The sequence below is a fragment of the Carlito syrichta genome, unplaced genomic scaffold (assembly GCF_000164805.1).
Source record: "Carlito syrichta isolate Samal-C Ts95f unplaced genomic scaffold, Tarsius_syrichta-2.0.1 Scaffold316346, whole genome shotgun sequence".
NCBI classification, from domain to species: Eukaryota; Metazoa; Chordata; class Mammalia; order Primates; family Tarsiidae; genus Carlito; species Carlito syrichta.
The window spans coordinates 847749-862173 of NW_007260442.1; the positions used below are offsets into that span (position 1 = coordinate 847749).

Sequence of the window (14425 nt, forward strand, 5' to 3'; positions counted from 1 at the left end):
GCTTTGTTTCTTTTGCTAAGGATCGTTTTGGCTATTTGTGGTCATTTATGTTTCCATATGAATTTCTGTATTGTCATTTTCAGGTCTGAGAAGAATGGGTATTGACTCTGTAGATTGCCTTTGGTAGGATGGACATTTTAGTAATGTTGAGTCCACGAGCATGGGATATTTTTCATTTGTTTGTGTCTTCTTGGATTTCTTTGAGCGGTGTTTTGTGGTTCTCATTGTAAAGGTCTTTTGTTTCTCTGGTTAGGAAGATGCTGAGGTATTTCTTTTTCTTTTTTTTTTTTGGTGGCTATTTTGAATGGGATTCTGCTTTTTATTTGGGTTTCTGCCTGCTTGTTGTTGGTGTATAGGAATGCAACTGTCTTTTGCACATTTATTTTGTACCCTAAGACTGCCAAAGTCCTTTATCAGTGCAAGCAGGTTTTTGACAGATTCTCTTAGATTTTCAAGGTATAGGATCATATCATCAGCAAAGAGGGATAACTTGACTTCCTCTTTTCCTATTTGGATACCCCTGATTTCCTTCTCTTGTCTAATTGCCCAAGCTAGAACTTCCAACACAATGTTGAACTTTTTGTTTTTTTAAGACAGGGTCTCACTTCCTCCCAGGTTGGAGTACAGTGGCATGCTCCTGTCTCACTGTAGCCTTGACCTCCTGGGCTCAATCAGTCCTTCTGCCTCAGCCCCCCCAAGTAGCTGGGACTACAGATGCATACCACCATGGCTGGCTAATATTTGTCTCAAATTTTTTTAAAATGAGGAATGTTTTCCAGTTTTCCAGACTTCTTTCATGTCTGACTTAAAAGATAGGGTCTCAGGGACTCCCAGGGGTCCCCTGAAAATGCTTTAATTACCATTGATCTAGTCTAAAAGGGACAATGTAGTGGAGTTTGGACACAGGAATAGGGACTGGGGGAAATTCCATGTATCTTGCTCTCTATAAAAAGGTTTACCCATTGCTATTTATTATTTGTAGGTTAAAAGAAATTCTTCATGAAGAAGAAAGATCTCAAGCAACATGATGGATTCAGAAGCTCATGAAAAGAGGCCACCCATCCTAACATCTTCAAAACAAGATATATCACCTCACATTACAAATGTCGGTGAGATGAAGCATTACTTGTGTGGCTGCTGTGCAGCTTTCAACAACGTGGCCATCACATTTCCCATCCAGAAGGTTCTCTTCCGGCAGCAGCTGTATGGCATCAAGACTCGGGACGCAGTGCTGCAGTTGAGGAGGGACGGATTTCGAAACTTGTACCGTGGAATCCTTCCGCCACTGATGCAGAAGACGACGACACTGGCACTGATGTTTGGTCTCTATGAAGATCTGTCCTGCCTGCTCCGCAAGCATGTTAGTGCTCCCGAGTTTGCAACCCGCGGCGTGGCGGCAGTGCTTGCGGGGACCACAGAAGCAGTTTTCACTCCACTGGAAAGAGTTCAGACATTGCTTCAAGACCACAAGCATCATGACAAATTTACAAACACTTACCAGGCTTTCAAGGCACTGAGATGCCATGGAATTGGAGAGTATTATCGAGGCTTGGTGCCCATCCTTTTCCGTAATGGACTCAGCAATGTCTTTTTTTTCGGCCTTCGGGGTCCCATTAAAGAGCACCTGCCTACTGCAACAACTCACAGTGCTCATTTGGTCAATGATTTTATCTGTGGTGGTCTGTTGGGTGCCATGTTGGGATTCTTGTTTTTTCCAATTAATGTTGTCAAGGCTCGCATACAGTCTCAGATTGGTGGAGAATTTCAGTCTTTCCCCAAGGTTTTCCAAAAAATCTGGCTAGAACGGGACCGGAAACTGACAAATCTTTTCAGAGGGGCCCATCTGAATTACCACCGGTCCCTCATCTCTTGGGGCATAATCAATGCAACTTACGAGTTCTTGTTAAAGGTTATATGAAAAAATGATCAGTTAAGTGCCATTTATCAACTGAGTAGACCTTCTAAGAAGAATGCAGTTTGGCCTCCTTCCTAATTGGCCAAATACAAGTTGGTGTCAAAACTCCAGGCCACAGTGAGGTATGGGCAAAGCTGTTTTTCTTAAGCATCAACAAAAACAAAAGGTTTCAGTGGGAAATTTTAAGTTTTTATTTTTATTTTTTTTAATCATTGTCGAAGAGCTTTGGGCTAATGACCTGGTAAATAGCTGTCCATGTAATGGCCTTTGATAAGATGCCTAATAGCCAAGATATTCTTTTTCTCAAACCAGGCTTTAAACCTTCTATATTGAAACGGAAGTGGCCATGACCAGCCAGAAAAAAAGGCCCTTACGGTGCTGGGACTCCTCAGGCTTATTTTGTTACTCTATTTCTTGCTTCTTTCCTCTCAGGAGCAGTTGCAAAGGATAGTCCTATTAAACTCAAGCACATGACAAAGGCGCGGAACAGAGAAGAAAAACAGCTTGTTCGGTATAGGCTTTTCGTTTGTTTTGTTTTGTTTTGTTTTTTGAGTTGGAGTCTCACTCTGTCACCCAGACTGGAGTGCAGTGGCCACTCCTGGCCACCGCAGCCTTGACCTGCTGGACTCCGGGGATCCTTCCACCTCAGCCTTCCAAGTAGCTGGAACTACAGGTGCATGCTACCACGCCCGGCTAGTTTTTTGATTTATTGTAGAGATGAGGTCTCACCAAGTTGCCCAGGCGGGTCTCAAACCTGCGGGCTCAGGCAATCCATTCACCTTAGCCTCCCAAAGGCATGGGATTACAGGCTGAGCCACCGAGCCCAGCTTAGGTATAGGCTTTTCATGAGCTATTGCGTGTATTACTTTTGAGACTAGGCACCTATTACATAGCCATCTGTAATGCTTTTTAGAATTATACATGGCATAGTAAAGCAGCTAAGGAAAGTTCCTGCTTTGCTTTCCAGGTCTGAAGGTTTTGTTTAATTCTGAATGTGACCTTCAACCCTTCCAAAATATTTGTATGTTAATTTCATTTATTTCATTGCCAGAAGATGGAGGAACTGAAATTTTGTCAATGGTGCTTCATCCTATTAAGAAGTTTCATAGTAATTAACTGCATATAAATCAAACTCTGTTTAGCTTGGTTGCTTTGATTATTGGTGCCAACTTAGCAACGGGCTTTGGGTTTTTTTCCCTTTGAGTAGTAGCTTGTCATATTTAAGCATCTTGTTCTCTTAAACATCCTATTCCCCTTTTAAAAAATGCACACTTGCATAAAATTTTATTTTGGAAGTCTATTAATGCAATCCCAGATTTTTTTTTCTGGTTTCTAAGAGAGGAAGGTTCAAAGGGTCAGGTAGCTTTCACCCCACAGTGTTTAGCTGTCTTTTGTTTCACTTTGAAATAGAGACTAGGATTTTGACATTTTGGGAGCCCAGTTTTACCATTATGTCATTAAAACAATAGATAATTTGAGAGCGTAAGATCTAAATCAACACACTTGACTTGAAAGGTTCTAGAAGTTGGTAATAGCCAGGTAGCATACTCATCCCCTACTTAATAGACAAAAACTTATTTATCAAAGCAATTGGAAAAGATTAAAATATCTTTCTAGAATTATAAAGCAAAATGAGTCATATGCCAATTGAGTGAGGAATAAAGTAGAAGAAATGACCTGGAAAAGTAGATTATGAATCTTTTTAAAGCTCCTCTCTGTAAATATGTGGCTAAGATCGATTTTCAGCATCTGACATGACAGGGTAGGTAGGTTTCTTGTTAACCAGTTTTTCATTGTTCTGGGTAATTGCATGTGCATATGTGCATATACTGACCAAAATAAAATCAGGGCCTCAACTGGTAGTTTACTCAAAATTTCTGGGCAGATAGTCCAAAACAGCTGTTTACCTCTGAAGGCAGTATGACTGGTTAAATCGGCGAACATCCTTCCTCCAGCTCTGAAGGATTAGGAAGCAGTTTCTGCGTTAACCAGGCAGTAATGAATCTAGGCAGCCACTCTGCAGCTCTGGCTGACAGTGTTGTGCTGGATATAGTAGTTTTGAGAGATCAAGTGCAGATGTGAGGATTTCAGAAAAAAGGAATTTGACACCAAATAAATGTGAGTGGCATCCTTTGGCCTGTCAGGTAAAGTCAGGATGCAGAGGTATTGAGTTCCAGAAGAAGGCAGCCCTGTACCTGGCCCCTCTTTCATGAGTGTGACCCTGAGCAATCACGGGCATGTCTAGCAACTCAGCACGGGGCCGGTGGCTTAACCTGGGCTATCCCCTGACCCTGAGAACAGACTCCATGGGGCCTTCAGGTCTGCTGGGATTGCTTTTGTCTTTACACTCCATGCAGATGGTAGAAATCTCAGTTCTAAAGCACTTTTGTGAAATACAAGTGAAGTGTGGATTCTAAGAATATGCTTTGGTTTCTGCTGTCTCAAATATTAATATGTGGCGTTTAAAATCAATTGTTAATAAATATTTTTAATGGTTTTAACTCGATTTTTTTTATTTCTTTGTCAGTTTTTACAGCTTTTGGAGACCAAACTGCAAATACATTACCAGGGATGGTTTTGTGTGGTCCTATTGACTTCTTAAATTTGACAAAAAAATTTCAACAGAACTTGTAATGACAGCTTTGTCTGAACTTTAAGTCAAAATGTGTTATTAATAAGAGATTCCAACTATTGTTTTTACCTTCAGTGTGAACTAGTGTGGTAGTAATTTTGAAAAGGCAAACATTGAATAAATCTGAGAAGCTTTAAAAGTGGTCTTGTTACGTCTGTGGCTCAAACGGCTCATGAGCATGAGACACTGGCAGTCTGTGCCCTGTGCTTCATGCCTGACATCACCAGATATGTTACAGATTCTGTTTTTTACACAGAGTGATATGAGCCCTCAGGACTCTACCACAGAGTAAACTCAACCTTCATATGGTGGCAAGTTTGTGTGTCTTACTTGTTTCATCTGTGACTGGGGACAAAGTTAATGTTCTTGTCTAGATATTCGATATTCATTTTAACATGGTTGGCTATATAATCACCTGCTGTCTATTGTGAACTGTGCAATAAAACAGAATCATGTATATATAGTTATCTTTGGATGCCCTAGCTGTGGAGATGTGAGGGGAATGCCGGTAGCGGACAGATACATGAAGTGGGATCTCAAGGGCTTGCTTCAAGGGGAGCCAATCATGTTGAACCAAGTAGGACTGCAGGGTGAGGGCTGCGTGTCATAAAATGAAAGGTGGACAGGAGATGTGTCATGTGAAGAAAGGATGAGCACTCAGACTTGGTTTATTTGTAAAAATTAAAATATTTCTGTTTCCTCGTATGCAAATAAATGCATATCAAAGACTTGAACGGGCATTCTAATTTTGAGAATTTTTGGTTTTTATTTATTTTCCTTTTTTATTTTTATTTTTTTAGTTGGCGTTTCACTCTGTTGCCCAGACTGGAGTGCAGTGGCACACTCCTGGCCACCGCAGCTTTGACCTGCTGGGCTCCGGCAATCCTTCCGCCTCAGCCTTCCAAGTAGCTGGAACTACAGGCGTGTGCCACCACGCCTGGCTAATTTTTGATCTATTGTAGAGATGAGGTCTTGTCAAGTTATCCGGGCGGGTCTCCAACCTGCGGGGTCAGGCAATTCACTCACCTCGGACTCCCAAAGCGAGGGATTACAGGCTGAGCCACCGAGCCCTTCCAGATTTTTGGTTTTTAATGCTGTCTTTTTGCTTCATATTAAATATTTGTTGCCCAATGACTTCCAAATCATGTGGGAGTCTCTACATGTTTCTTCAGAGTTTCATGATCAAAGTGGTTAAGCACACAAAGCTATCTCTTTGTTTGATATTTTGAGTTTTGTAATTACACGAGTTTAAGTGAAATCTGTAATATTTCCAAGCTGACATACTTTTTTGGTCGATTGTTTGGAATAAAGTTTCTTTTGGAAGCCCATCCTATTTAGTCTTCTCTTGTAGTTGGGCAGCTTCTCATTACTAGCACTCGCCTGTGCTGTAGCAGAGCACTCATCGGTCTTGACTGACAAAACATTTCACATGCTAGCTTGCCTTAGCAGCTGACTGACGTCTCTGCAGGTGAAACAGTCCTGCGTTTCTCCACCTTGTTTGGTCAAGAGGGGTTCCATATAAGTTGTATATCCTAGATAGCTTAATTGTAAAGCATTTTGCTTTTTAAAGGTTGTCCTCGAATGCAGTGAACTCCCCTACTGAGTATAAACGTTCTTGGTGAGTACAGCTTGCCAGACATTTCTGTTGTAGTAGTGTACCTTCAGATAATGCCCACCCCAGCTTAAATGGCATGGATGTTTGTGCTTTTAAAGCCCCTCTCTGTAAATATGTGGCTAAGATCGATTTTCAGCATCTGACATGACAGAGTAGGCATCGCTGTTCCTTTCTGTTGTAGCTAATTGGTTAGGAGAATGCTAACTACACTGTTGGTTTGCATGATACAGTTTAGGTGACTCATTGTCTCTATAGATACAAGGTTGCCTGCTAAGGGCCAGCTGGGTCAAGGAGCTGTTGCCGCATGCTTCTAACATTCAAGAGAATGTGATACCCTGAACTTGAAATTCAGACTTGATTGAAGGGGTGTCTGATCATCCCATCTGATGAAATGTCATCTTAAGCCGCCTGTAACCCCATTGTAGAGTTCCAGGCCTCCAGAGGGAGCGAGTGCGTGTGGCCAGATGGCCGGGTCTCCTTAGGTTGCAGGACACTCCCAGCCTCCCACAGGCCGGCTCCCGCCAGATCCGAGCTTTCATCCGAAGTTCTCAGGGAACTTTTTCCCCAAATGAATGTATCTGATTTCGAGGTAGAAATTGAGAGTAAAACAGGATTTATCTAAATTCCCATTTCCTTTCAAGCTCTTCTCCATATTGCTGTCAGTAATTTCATTTTTTATTTTTTGAGTCAGAGTCTCTGTGGCCCAGGCTGGAGTGCAGTGGCATGCTCAGCTGTTCTTTACTCAGAAATGTCTAGCCAATTTGAGATAAAACATATGAGCATGAGTCGGAATTCAAGTGTTCACGCGCTCTATTTCTCCTGCCCCTCTTGGTACTTTTTCTGAATTGTGGAATTCAGCTGAATGACTTTGAGAAGGGCAAGAAGAAAGTACTGTTTAAAATAATTAGTTTTGGCCAGGCGCAGTGGCTCATGCCTGTAACCCCAGCACTTTGGAAGGCTGAGGCCAGAGGATTACTTGGGCTCAGGAGTTCAAGACTAGCCTGGGCAACACAGTGAGACCTTGCCTCTACAAAAATAAAAAAATTAGCCAGGTATAGTGGCACACACACCTGTAGGCCCAGCTACTTGGGTGCTGATGCCGAAGGATCGCCTGAGTTTGAGGCTACAGTGAGCTGTGATTGTGCCACTGCGTTGCAGCCTGGGTGACAGATGAGACCCTGACTCAAAAAATTAAAAGTAATTCGTTTGTAACTGACCACTGCTTTGATACTGTTAGAAGCATCATGAAGGCAGTGACTTGTTGAGAAAACCACTTCTACAGCTGCTCTGCCTTATATCATCAACAGATATAAATTCAGTTCAGCTGCTCTTTATTAGTTAAGTAGTTACATGTTCCTGATGCAGAGTGCACCCAAAAAATGCATTTAGTTACAGTGAGATGCTATTTGTATCAGATGTTACGAAGAAAAACTCTTTGTCTTTCAAGGTTCATCATATCTGTTATACTAGGTGGTTTGTAATTAGTAGCTTTTTCATGTCCTTGGGCAAAAGAAGCTTCAAAATTTTCCTTAGCTCTCTCAGGCTTTTCCAGAAAAAGTGACAAAACATTTACAGGTTTTCTTGGGCTCCCTACTCCCCCCAAAATAACAGCAGTAGAGTTTTGAGAAAGACGGAGAGTAGGGGAAAGTGGGTACATACAGGAGCTGAGTGCCTTTCACTTGTAATCTTTGTGTAAAATATGGAGGTACAGAGTAAAAAAGTTGGGAGGTGAAGGCCTGATCCTGGAGACATGACAGGTATGCCTTGAGAAACCCGGGGGAAGCCCAAGATGAAAGACTTGCTGTTGCTATTTGGAGCTCTTGGAAGCATCTGTTACTTGTGATAAATAAAAAAACCCAAAAGCCAAAAACATGTGTTTGGGGATAATACCAAATATATTTGAGTTTATGCCAACTCGAATTAGAGGCACACAGAATCCCTAATAATTTCAATTAATGCCTTTTACAGTTTTTTCCTCGTTTATTTAGCATATGTGCCTTACATCTGCTAAGTACTGTAAAACTGCCCTTTTAGGATAAATCATTTTGAGATATGAGGTTCTAGACATGTAGAAAATACAGAGCACTGATTGCATCAACTGCTGGGCTCAGGTGATCCTTCCACCTCAGCCTTCCAAGTAGCCGGAACTACAGGCACGCACTACCATTCCCAGCTAATTTTTAAATTTATTGTAGAGACAAGGTCTCACCAAGTTGTCCAGGCTGGTCTCGAACCTACAGGCTTAGGCAATCCTCTCACCTCACCCTCCTAAATTGCTGGGATTACAGCCTTGAGCCACCGCACCCAGCAGATATTTATTTTAAACAGAATTATTGGGTACACTGCAAGGGAGACAGTGGGCAGGACAGCAATAAGGGTGATTCCTTAGGAATTTATTTTAGAAACCATTAGCAGGAATCCATAATGTATGATTCCATTTATATGAAGTGCTACAACTTCATATAGACTATAGTGGAAAAAAACGGTAGTTGCCTCTGGGAGGGTGGGGAAGAGGCTGACTGGGAGGGACAGGAGGGAACTTGCTGGGATGATGGTACTTCTCTGTATCTTGACAGGAGTTGGGTGACACAAGTGTATACATTTGTGTCAATTTAGCTAATGTACAATTCATATTTGTGTACTTCACTGTATGTAAAATTTTTTTTAAATTGTAGAGACAAGGTCTCGCCAAGTTGCCTGGGTGGGTCTTGAACCTGCGAGCTCTGGCAATCCACTCACCTCGGCCTCCCAGAGTGCTGGGATCAGACTGAGCCACTGAGCCCGGCATGTATGTAAACTTTACAACAAAATAAATAAATATTGGACTCTAATCAATGATATGTACGTTGAAGAATTTTAGAAGGATGAGTGGGTACAGATGTCAGTAATGTATTCAGAATGCATAAGCAATTAAGATGGATCCATGGATGGAGTATTTGGTAAGTGATAAAAACAAGCAAATGTTAATGGCCAAACCTTGGTAAATGATACAGTAAAATTCTTTTGACTTTGCTGTATGCATGAACATATTCATAATAAAATGTTGGGGGAATTATTAGGAGGCTTATCACTATTGCCAAATACTTGATTGAGAGGCTTTTTGTTTTTTTAGTATGCTAGTTACTGTTAGGCTTTTATGAAGTTACAGGATACCACTGAAATACTTGCTAGAAGGATATGCAAGCCTAGGAATTTACTTATCTTCCCCACTAATGATAACAATATGGCAGTTCCCCTACCCCTAGGCCCAGACTGTCCCCTGCAGACTGTGACAGGGCTGCTGACTAAAATAGAAGCTAATGTTTCAAACTTTTTTTTTTTTTTTTTTGAGTTGGAGTCTCACTCTGTCACCCAGACTGGAGTGCAGTGGCTGCTCCTGGCCACCGCAACCTCGACCTGCTGGGCTCCAGCGATCCTTCCGCCTCAGCCTTCCAAGTAGCCGGAATTACCGGCATGCGCTACCATGTCCGGCTGATTTTTTTTTAATTATTATTATTGTAGAAATGAGGACTCGCTGCCCAGGCGGGTCTTGAACCCACGGGCTCTGGCAATCCACTCACCTCAGCCTCCCAAAGGCGTGGGATTACAGGCTGAGCCACCGAGCCCGGCTAATATTTCAAACTTTTTTTTTTTGGAGAAAGCAGGATTTATTGAGAGGTCAGAAAAGATCCCACAGTGGGAGGGGAACTGAAGGGGTTGCCCCAAATGTATTCTTTCTTAAGGCTGCCCCAGAGGTGAGGAGTCTAACCCACCTCCTAGCGGGGACCAGGCTACCAAGAAAGTTGATATTTTCCTACAGTGCACTGCAGTTTTCAATAAATGCCAGGAAATTCTTCTTTTAATTACATACATTTATTCAGTATGCAAAAAAAAAACACTAGGTAGTAACTTTAAGAATAAATACAATGCATTCAGAACAGATCTGATACTGTTTTTAATTTTTATTTTTATTTGATTTATTTTTTTATTTTTATTTTTTTGGGTTGGAGTCTCACTCTGTTGCCCAGACTGCAGTGCAGTGGCCGCTCCCAGCCACCGCAGCCTTGACCTGCTGGGCTCCGGGATCCTTCTGCCTCAGCCTTCCAAGTAGCTGGAACTACAGGCGTGCGCTACCACGCCCGGCTCATTTTGATTTATTGTAGAGATGAGGTCTCGCCAAGTTGCCCAGGCGGGTCTCGAACCTGTGGGCTCAGGCAATCCACTCACCTCAGCCTCCCAAAGTGCTGGGATTACAGGCTGAGCCACCGAACCCGGCTGTATTTAATTTTTAAAAGTAATCTTTCACAATGAAATTTGGATCCTTCATTTCCCACAAAAACTAATCTTTTATAGACAAGGGGTTTTAGAAGTAACATCAACATAACATCTAATGTACCCATAATTTAAACAACTTTCAAGGAACAACTTTTTTTTTTTAGTTAGAGTTTCACTATTGCCCAGGCTGGAGTGCAGTGGCACGCTCATGGCCACCACAGTCTTTGCCTGCTGGGCTCAGGCGATCTTTCCCCTAAGCCTTCCAAGTAGCTGGAACTACAGGTACAGGCACACACTACCATGCCCGGCTTATTTTTTTATTTTATTGTAGAGACAAGGTCTCACCAAGTTGCCCAGACTGGTCTTGAATCCTTGGTCTAAGGCAATTCTCTCACCTCAGCCTCCCAAATTGCTGGTATTACAGGTTTGAGCCACCGCACTGGGCCCAACAACTATTTTTTTAAACTTTTTTTTGCTTTTTTTTTTTGAGTTGGAGTCTCACTCTGTCGCCCAGACTGGAGTGCAGTGGCTGCTCTGGCCACCGCAGCCTCGACTCGCTGGGCTCCAGCGATCCTTCCGCCTCAGCCTTCTAAGTAGCTGGAACTACAAGCGTGCGCTACCATGCCCAGCTCATTTTGATTTATTGTAGAGATGAGGTCTTGCCAAGTTGCCCAGGCGGGTCTCAAACTCGCGGGCTCAGGCAATCCACTCACCTCAGCCTCCCAAAGTGCGGGATTACAGGCTGAGCCACCAAGCCCGGCTGCTTTTTTTTTTTTTAAGGCTTAAGAACCTTTTGAGTTGTATATGCCCTGGTTAAAGTTTCCATCGTTCCTCTTGCTGATGTATTGTTATTGTTAGCAACAGTTGCAACTATTCACAGCTCACACCAGGGATGCGCATTTCTGTAGCAGCTCCTTTTTTGAGTAAGAAGATAAGCCACACAGCACCAGGTCTGTTCCTGAAAAGGTAAGCTAGCTTAATTAACTGCTCAGCAATTTAAATATCATGTTAAATTAGGGATCTATTAGCTCCAGCTAAAGAAATGCAAACCTGATAGTGTACTGAGAATGATGTGGCTGGTGGGACACACACTGTTGTTCATCTATAATACCAACTTCAAAAAAGTTAAGATGTTCTCTAAACAGACTTCTGTTGTGTACGCAGGGATCCACAGCATTTGTCATCCATGAAAAAGCTGAATTTGGCCGGGCTCGGTGGCTCAGCCTGTAATCCCGTGCCTTGAAAGGCTGAGGTGAGTGGCTTGCCTGAGCCCGCGGGTTCAAGACCCCCCTGGGCAGCTTGGCGAGACCTCATCTCTACAATAAATCAAAAATTAGCCGGGTGTGGTAGCGCACGCCTGTAGTTCCAGCTACTGGAAGGCTGAGGTGGAAGGATCGCTGGAGCCCAGCAGGTCGAGGCTGCGGTGGTCCGGAGCGGCCACCGCACTCCAATCTGGGCGACAGAGTGAGACTCCAACTCACACACACACAAAAAAAAAACCAAAAGAAAAAGCTGAACTTGAACTGCATCTTTTATATCCGTGGTTCTCAAATGTGGTCCTCAGACCTACAGCATCAGCTAAGAACTGGTCAGAAATGCAAAACTGAGGAATCCTCATCCCCACCCCCCAGATCTGTGAAATCAGAAACTCTGGCTGTGGATCCAGCAATTTGTATTTTAACAAATATTCCAGATGACTATGATGCATGCTAGAGTCTGAGCACTTTTCATGTCCTCTGCCAGAAGGGAGCACCCTGGAGGAAAAGTCAGTGGTCAGGTCTAGAGGTTGTTATGAAAGGAAAACTCAAGACTTTCCCAAGAAGGGGTGGAGTGCCCTGGGGTAGGGGACAGCAAGAAGCCTCTCAAAAGAATGAGAATTATGTGCCATGACTAGGATAAAGTCAGAGCTAATTAATGCAGATTACAGCAGGTGGTTCTAATAACTAGTGAGAGGACAATGGCAAAGCTGTTTTTTGGCCCAAGAGTGCCACCAGCCCATTGTTTTGAGTGTGCCTGCATTGTGGGGGAGGGCAGGGATCAGAACCAGATCATAAGGCCTGAGATAAATGCAAAAGTGCAATCTGTGACCACACTACTCGCTGGATTTACTACCAACAGAGTTGATGCAGTTTTCTTGTCCTTCACATTAGATCATCATTGATGACAGATGATTTTGTACTACACCCACATTTACCCCATCAAGGACTGGGCCATTCTACAATTATCCCGGTATTGTGGAAAGAGTATGGGGTTTTTTGTTTGTTTGTTTGTTTTGAGTTGGAGTCTCACTCCGTCGCCCAGACTGGAGTGCAGTGGCCGCTCCTGGCCACCGCAGCCTCGACCCGCTGGACTCCGGCCATCCTTCCGCCTCAGCCTTCCAAGTAGCTGGAACTTGGAAGGCTGAGGTGAGTGGCTTGCCTGAGGTGAGTGGCTTGCGCGCTACCACGCCCGGCTAATTTTTTATTTATTGTAGAGGTCTTGCCAAGTTGCCCAGGCGGGTCTCGAACCTGCAGGCTCAGGCAGTCCACTCACCTCAGCCTCCCAAAGCGCAGGATTACAGGCTGAGCCACCGAGCCAGCGAGTATGGGTTTCTTAGTTGAAGCCTCTCAGATAAACAGAGAAACCTTAAGAGTATGGCTCCTGGTGGGGTGTGGTGGCTCAAGCCTGTAATCCCAGCACTTTGTGAGGCTGGGGCAAGAAGATTGCTTGAACCTGCGGGTTCACGTCCAGCCTGTGCAACATGTTGAGACCTCATCTCTACAATAAAAAAATTAACCGGGCGTGGTAGCCCATGCCTGTAGTTGGGCTACTTGGATGGCTAAGGTGGAAGGACTGCCTGAGCCCAGCAGGTCGACACTGAGGTGGCCGTGAGTGTGCCACTGAACTCGGGCCTGGGTGGATGGAGTGAGATTCCAACTCAAAAGAAATAAAAAAGAATATGGCTCTGGCCGGTCACAGTGGCTCACGCCTATAATACTAGCACTTTGGGAGGCCAGGGTGAGAGGATTGCCTGAGCCCACTGGTTTGAGACCAGCCTGGGTAACTTGGCGAGACCTCATCTCTACAATAAATCACTACCCTCCAGCCTGGGCAACAGAGTGAGACTCCACCCCCCACAAAGGAAAAAGAATATGGCTCTGGAAGCACTAAACCTTAAAAAGTTCTAAACTTGCTTAACTTTGCCCTTTGATAATATTGTGGATATTTTTTCAGGCTAGTATGTAGTTTTTGAGCTGTAGCAACGAACTGCACATAATGTTCCATAAATGTACTAGGATTTGAATCCCTGTTTAAAATTGATATTCCAAATAGTTATTAATATTAAAGTAGCATATGCCCTCAACAGACCCAAATAGCTAAGCCCTAGTAGAAAATGGTCTAGGGTAGAGAAGCACTTATGTATTATTGGTACCAGTTGGTGGCCTGTTAGGAACCGGACCGCACAGCAGGGGTGGGGGGAAGGGAAGGCAGATCACAGCTGATCTCCGTCTACTGCAAGATCAGCTGTGGCATTATTTTCTCATAGGCACGTGAACCCTATTGTGAACTGTGTATGTGAGGGATCTAGGTTGCCCACTCATTAGGCTAATCTAATGTGTGATGATCCTTCTGCCCGGCACTCCCTCCCTCCATCCGTGGAAAAACTGTCTTCTACAAAAGCGGTCCTTGAAGCCAAAAAGGTTGGGACTTCTGTATTAGAAGACAACTCTGAAAACATTACTGGCCCTAAACACATAAAGAGAAGCTTTTCAGCTTATCCCACATTGATATGAAAAGAATTTAACCTAATTAGGCTATAGACTCAAGCTGCAATACTTTTCTCTTGCAATATGACAGTATATAATGACAATGTTCTACATTGGTTTGCATGCAGTGAACACTTTCTTTTTTTTTTTTGAGTTGGAGTCTCATTCTGTCGCCCAGACTGGAGTACAGTGGCCGCTCCCGGCCACCGCAGCCTCGACCTGCTGGGCTCCAGAGATCCTTCCGCCTCATCCTTCTGAGTAGC

At 43.6% G+C, this 14425-nt stretch overlaps 1 protein-coding gene across 2 annotated transcripts in view; it reads left to right on the forward strand.

The window, feature by feature from the left end:
• SLC25A51 (solute carrier family 25 member 51) overlaps nt 1–5281 on the forward strand; it is an 18023-nt gene extending 12742 nt beyond the window's left edge. For both annotated transcript variants that reach the window (XM_021707054.1, XM_008074133.2), the window contains 2 exons: nt 983–2426; nt 4443–5281. In XM_021707054.1, the coding sequence (XP_021562729.1) occupies nt 1025–1918 (894 nt within the window). In that variant the 5' untranslated portion in view covers nt 983–1024 and the 3' untranslated portion in view covers nt 1919–2426; nt 4443–5281. The remainder of the gene's footprint in view (nt 1–982; nt 2427–4442) is intronic.
• The last annotated feature ends 9144 nt before the right edge of the window (nt 5282–14425 follow it).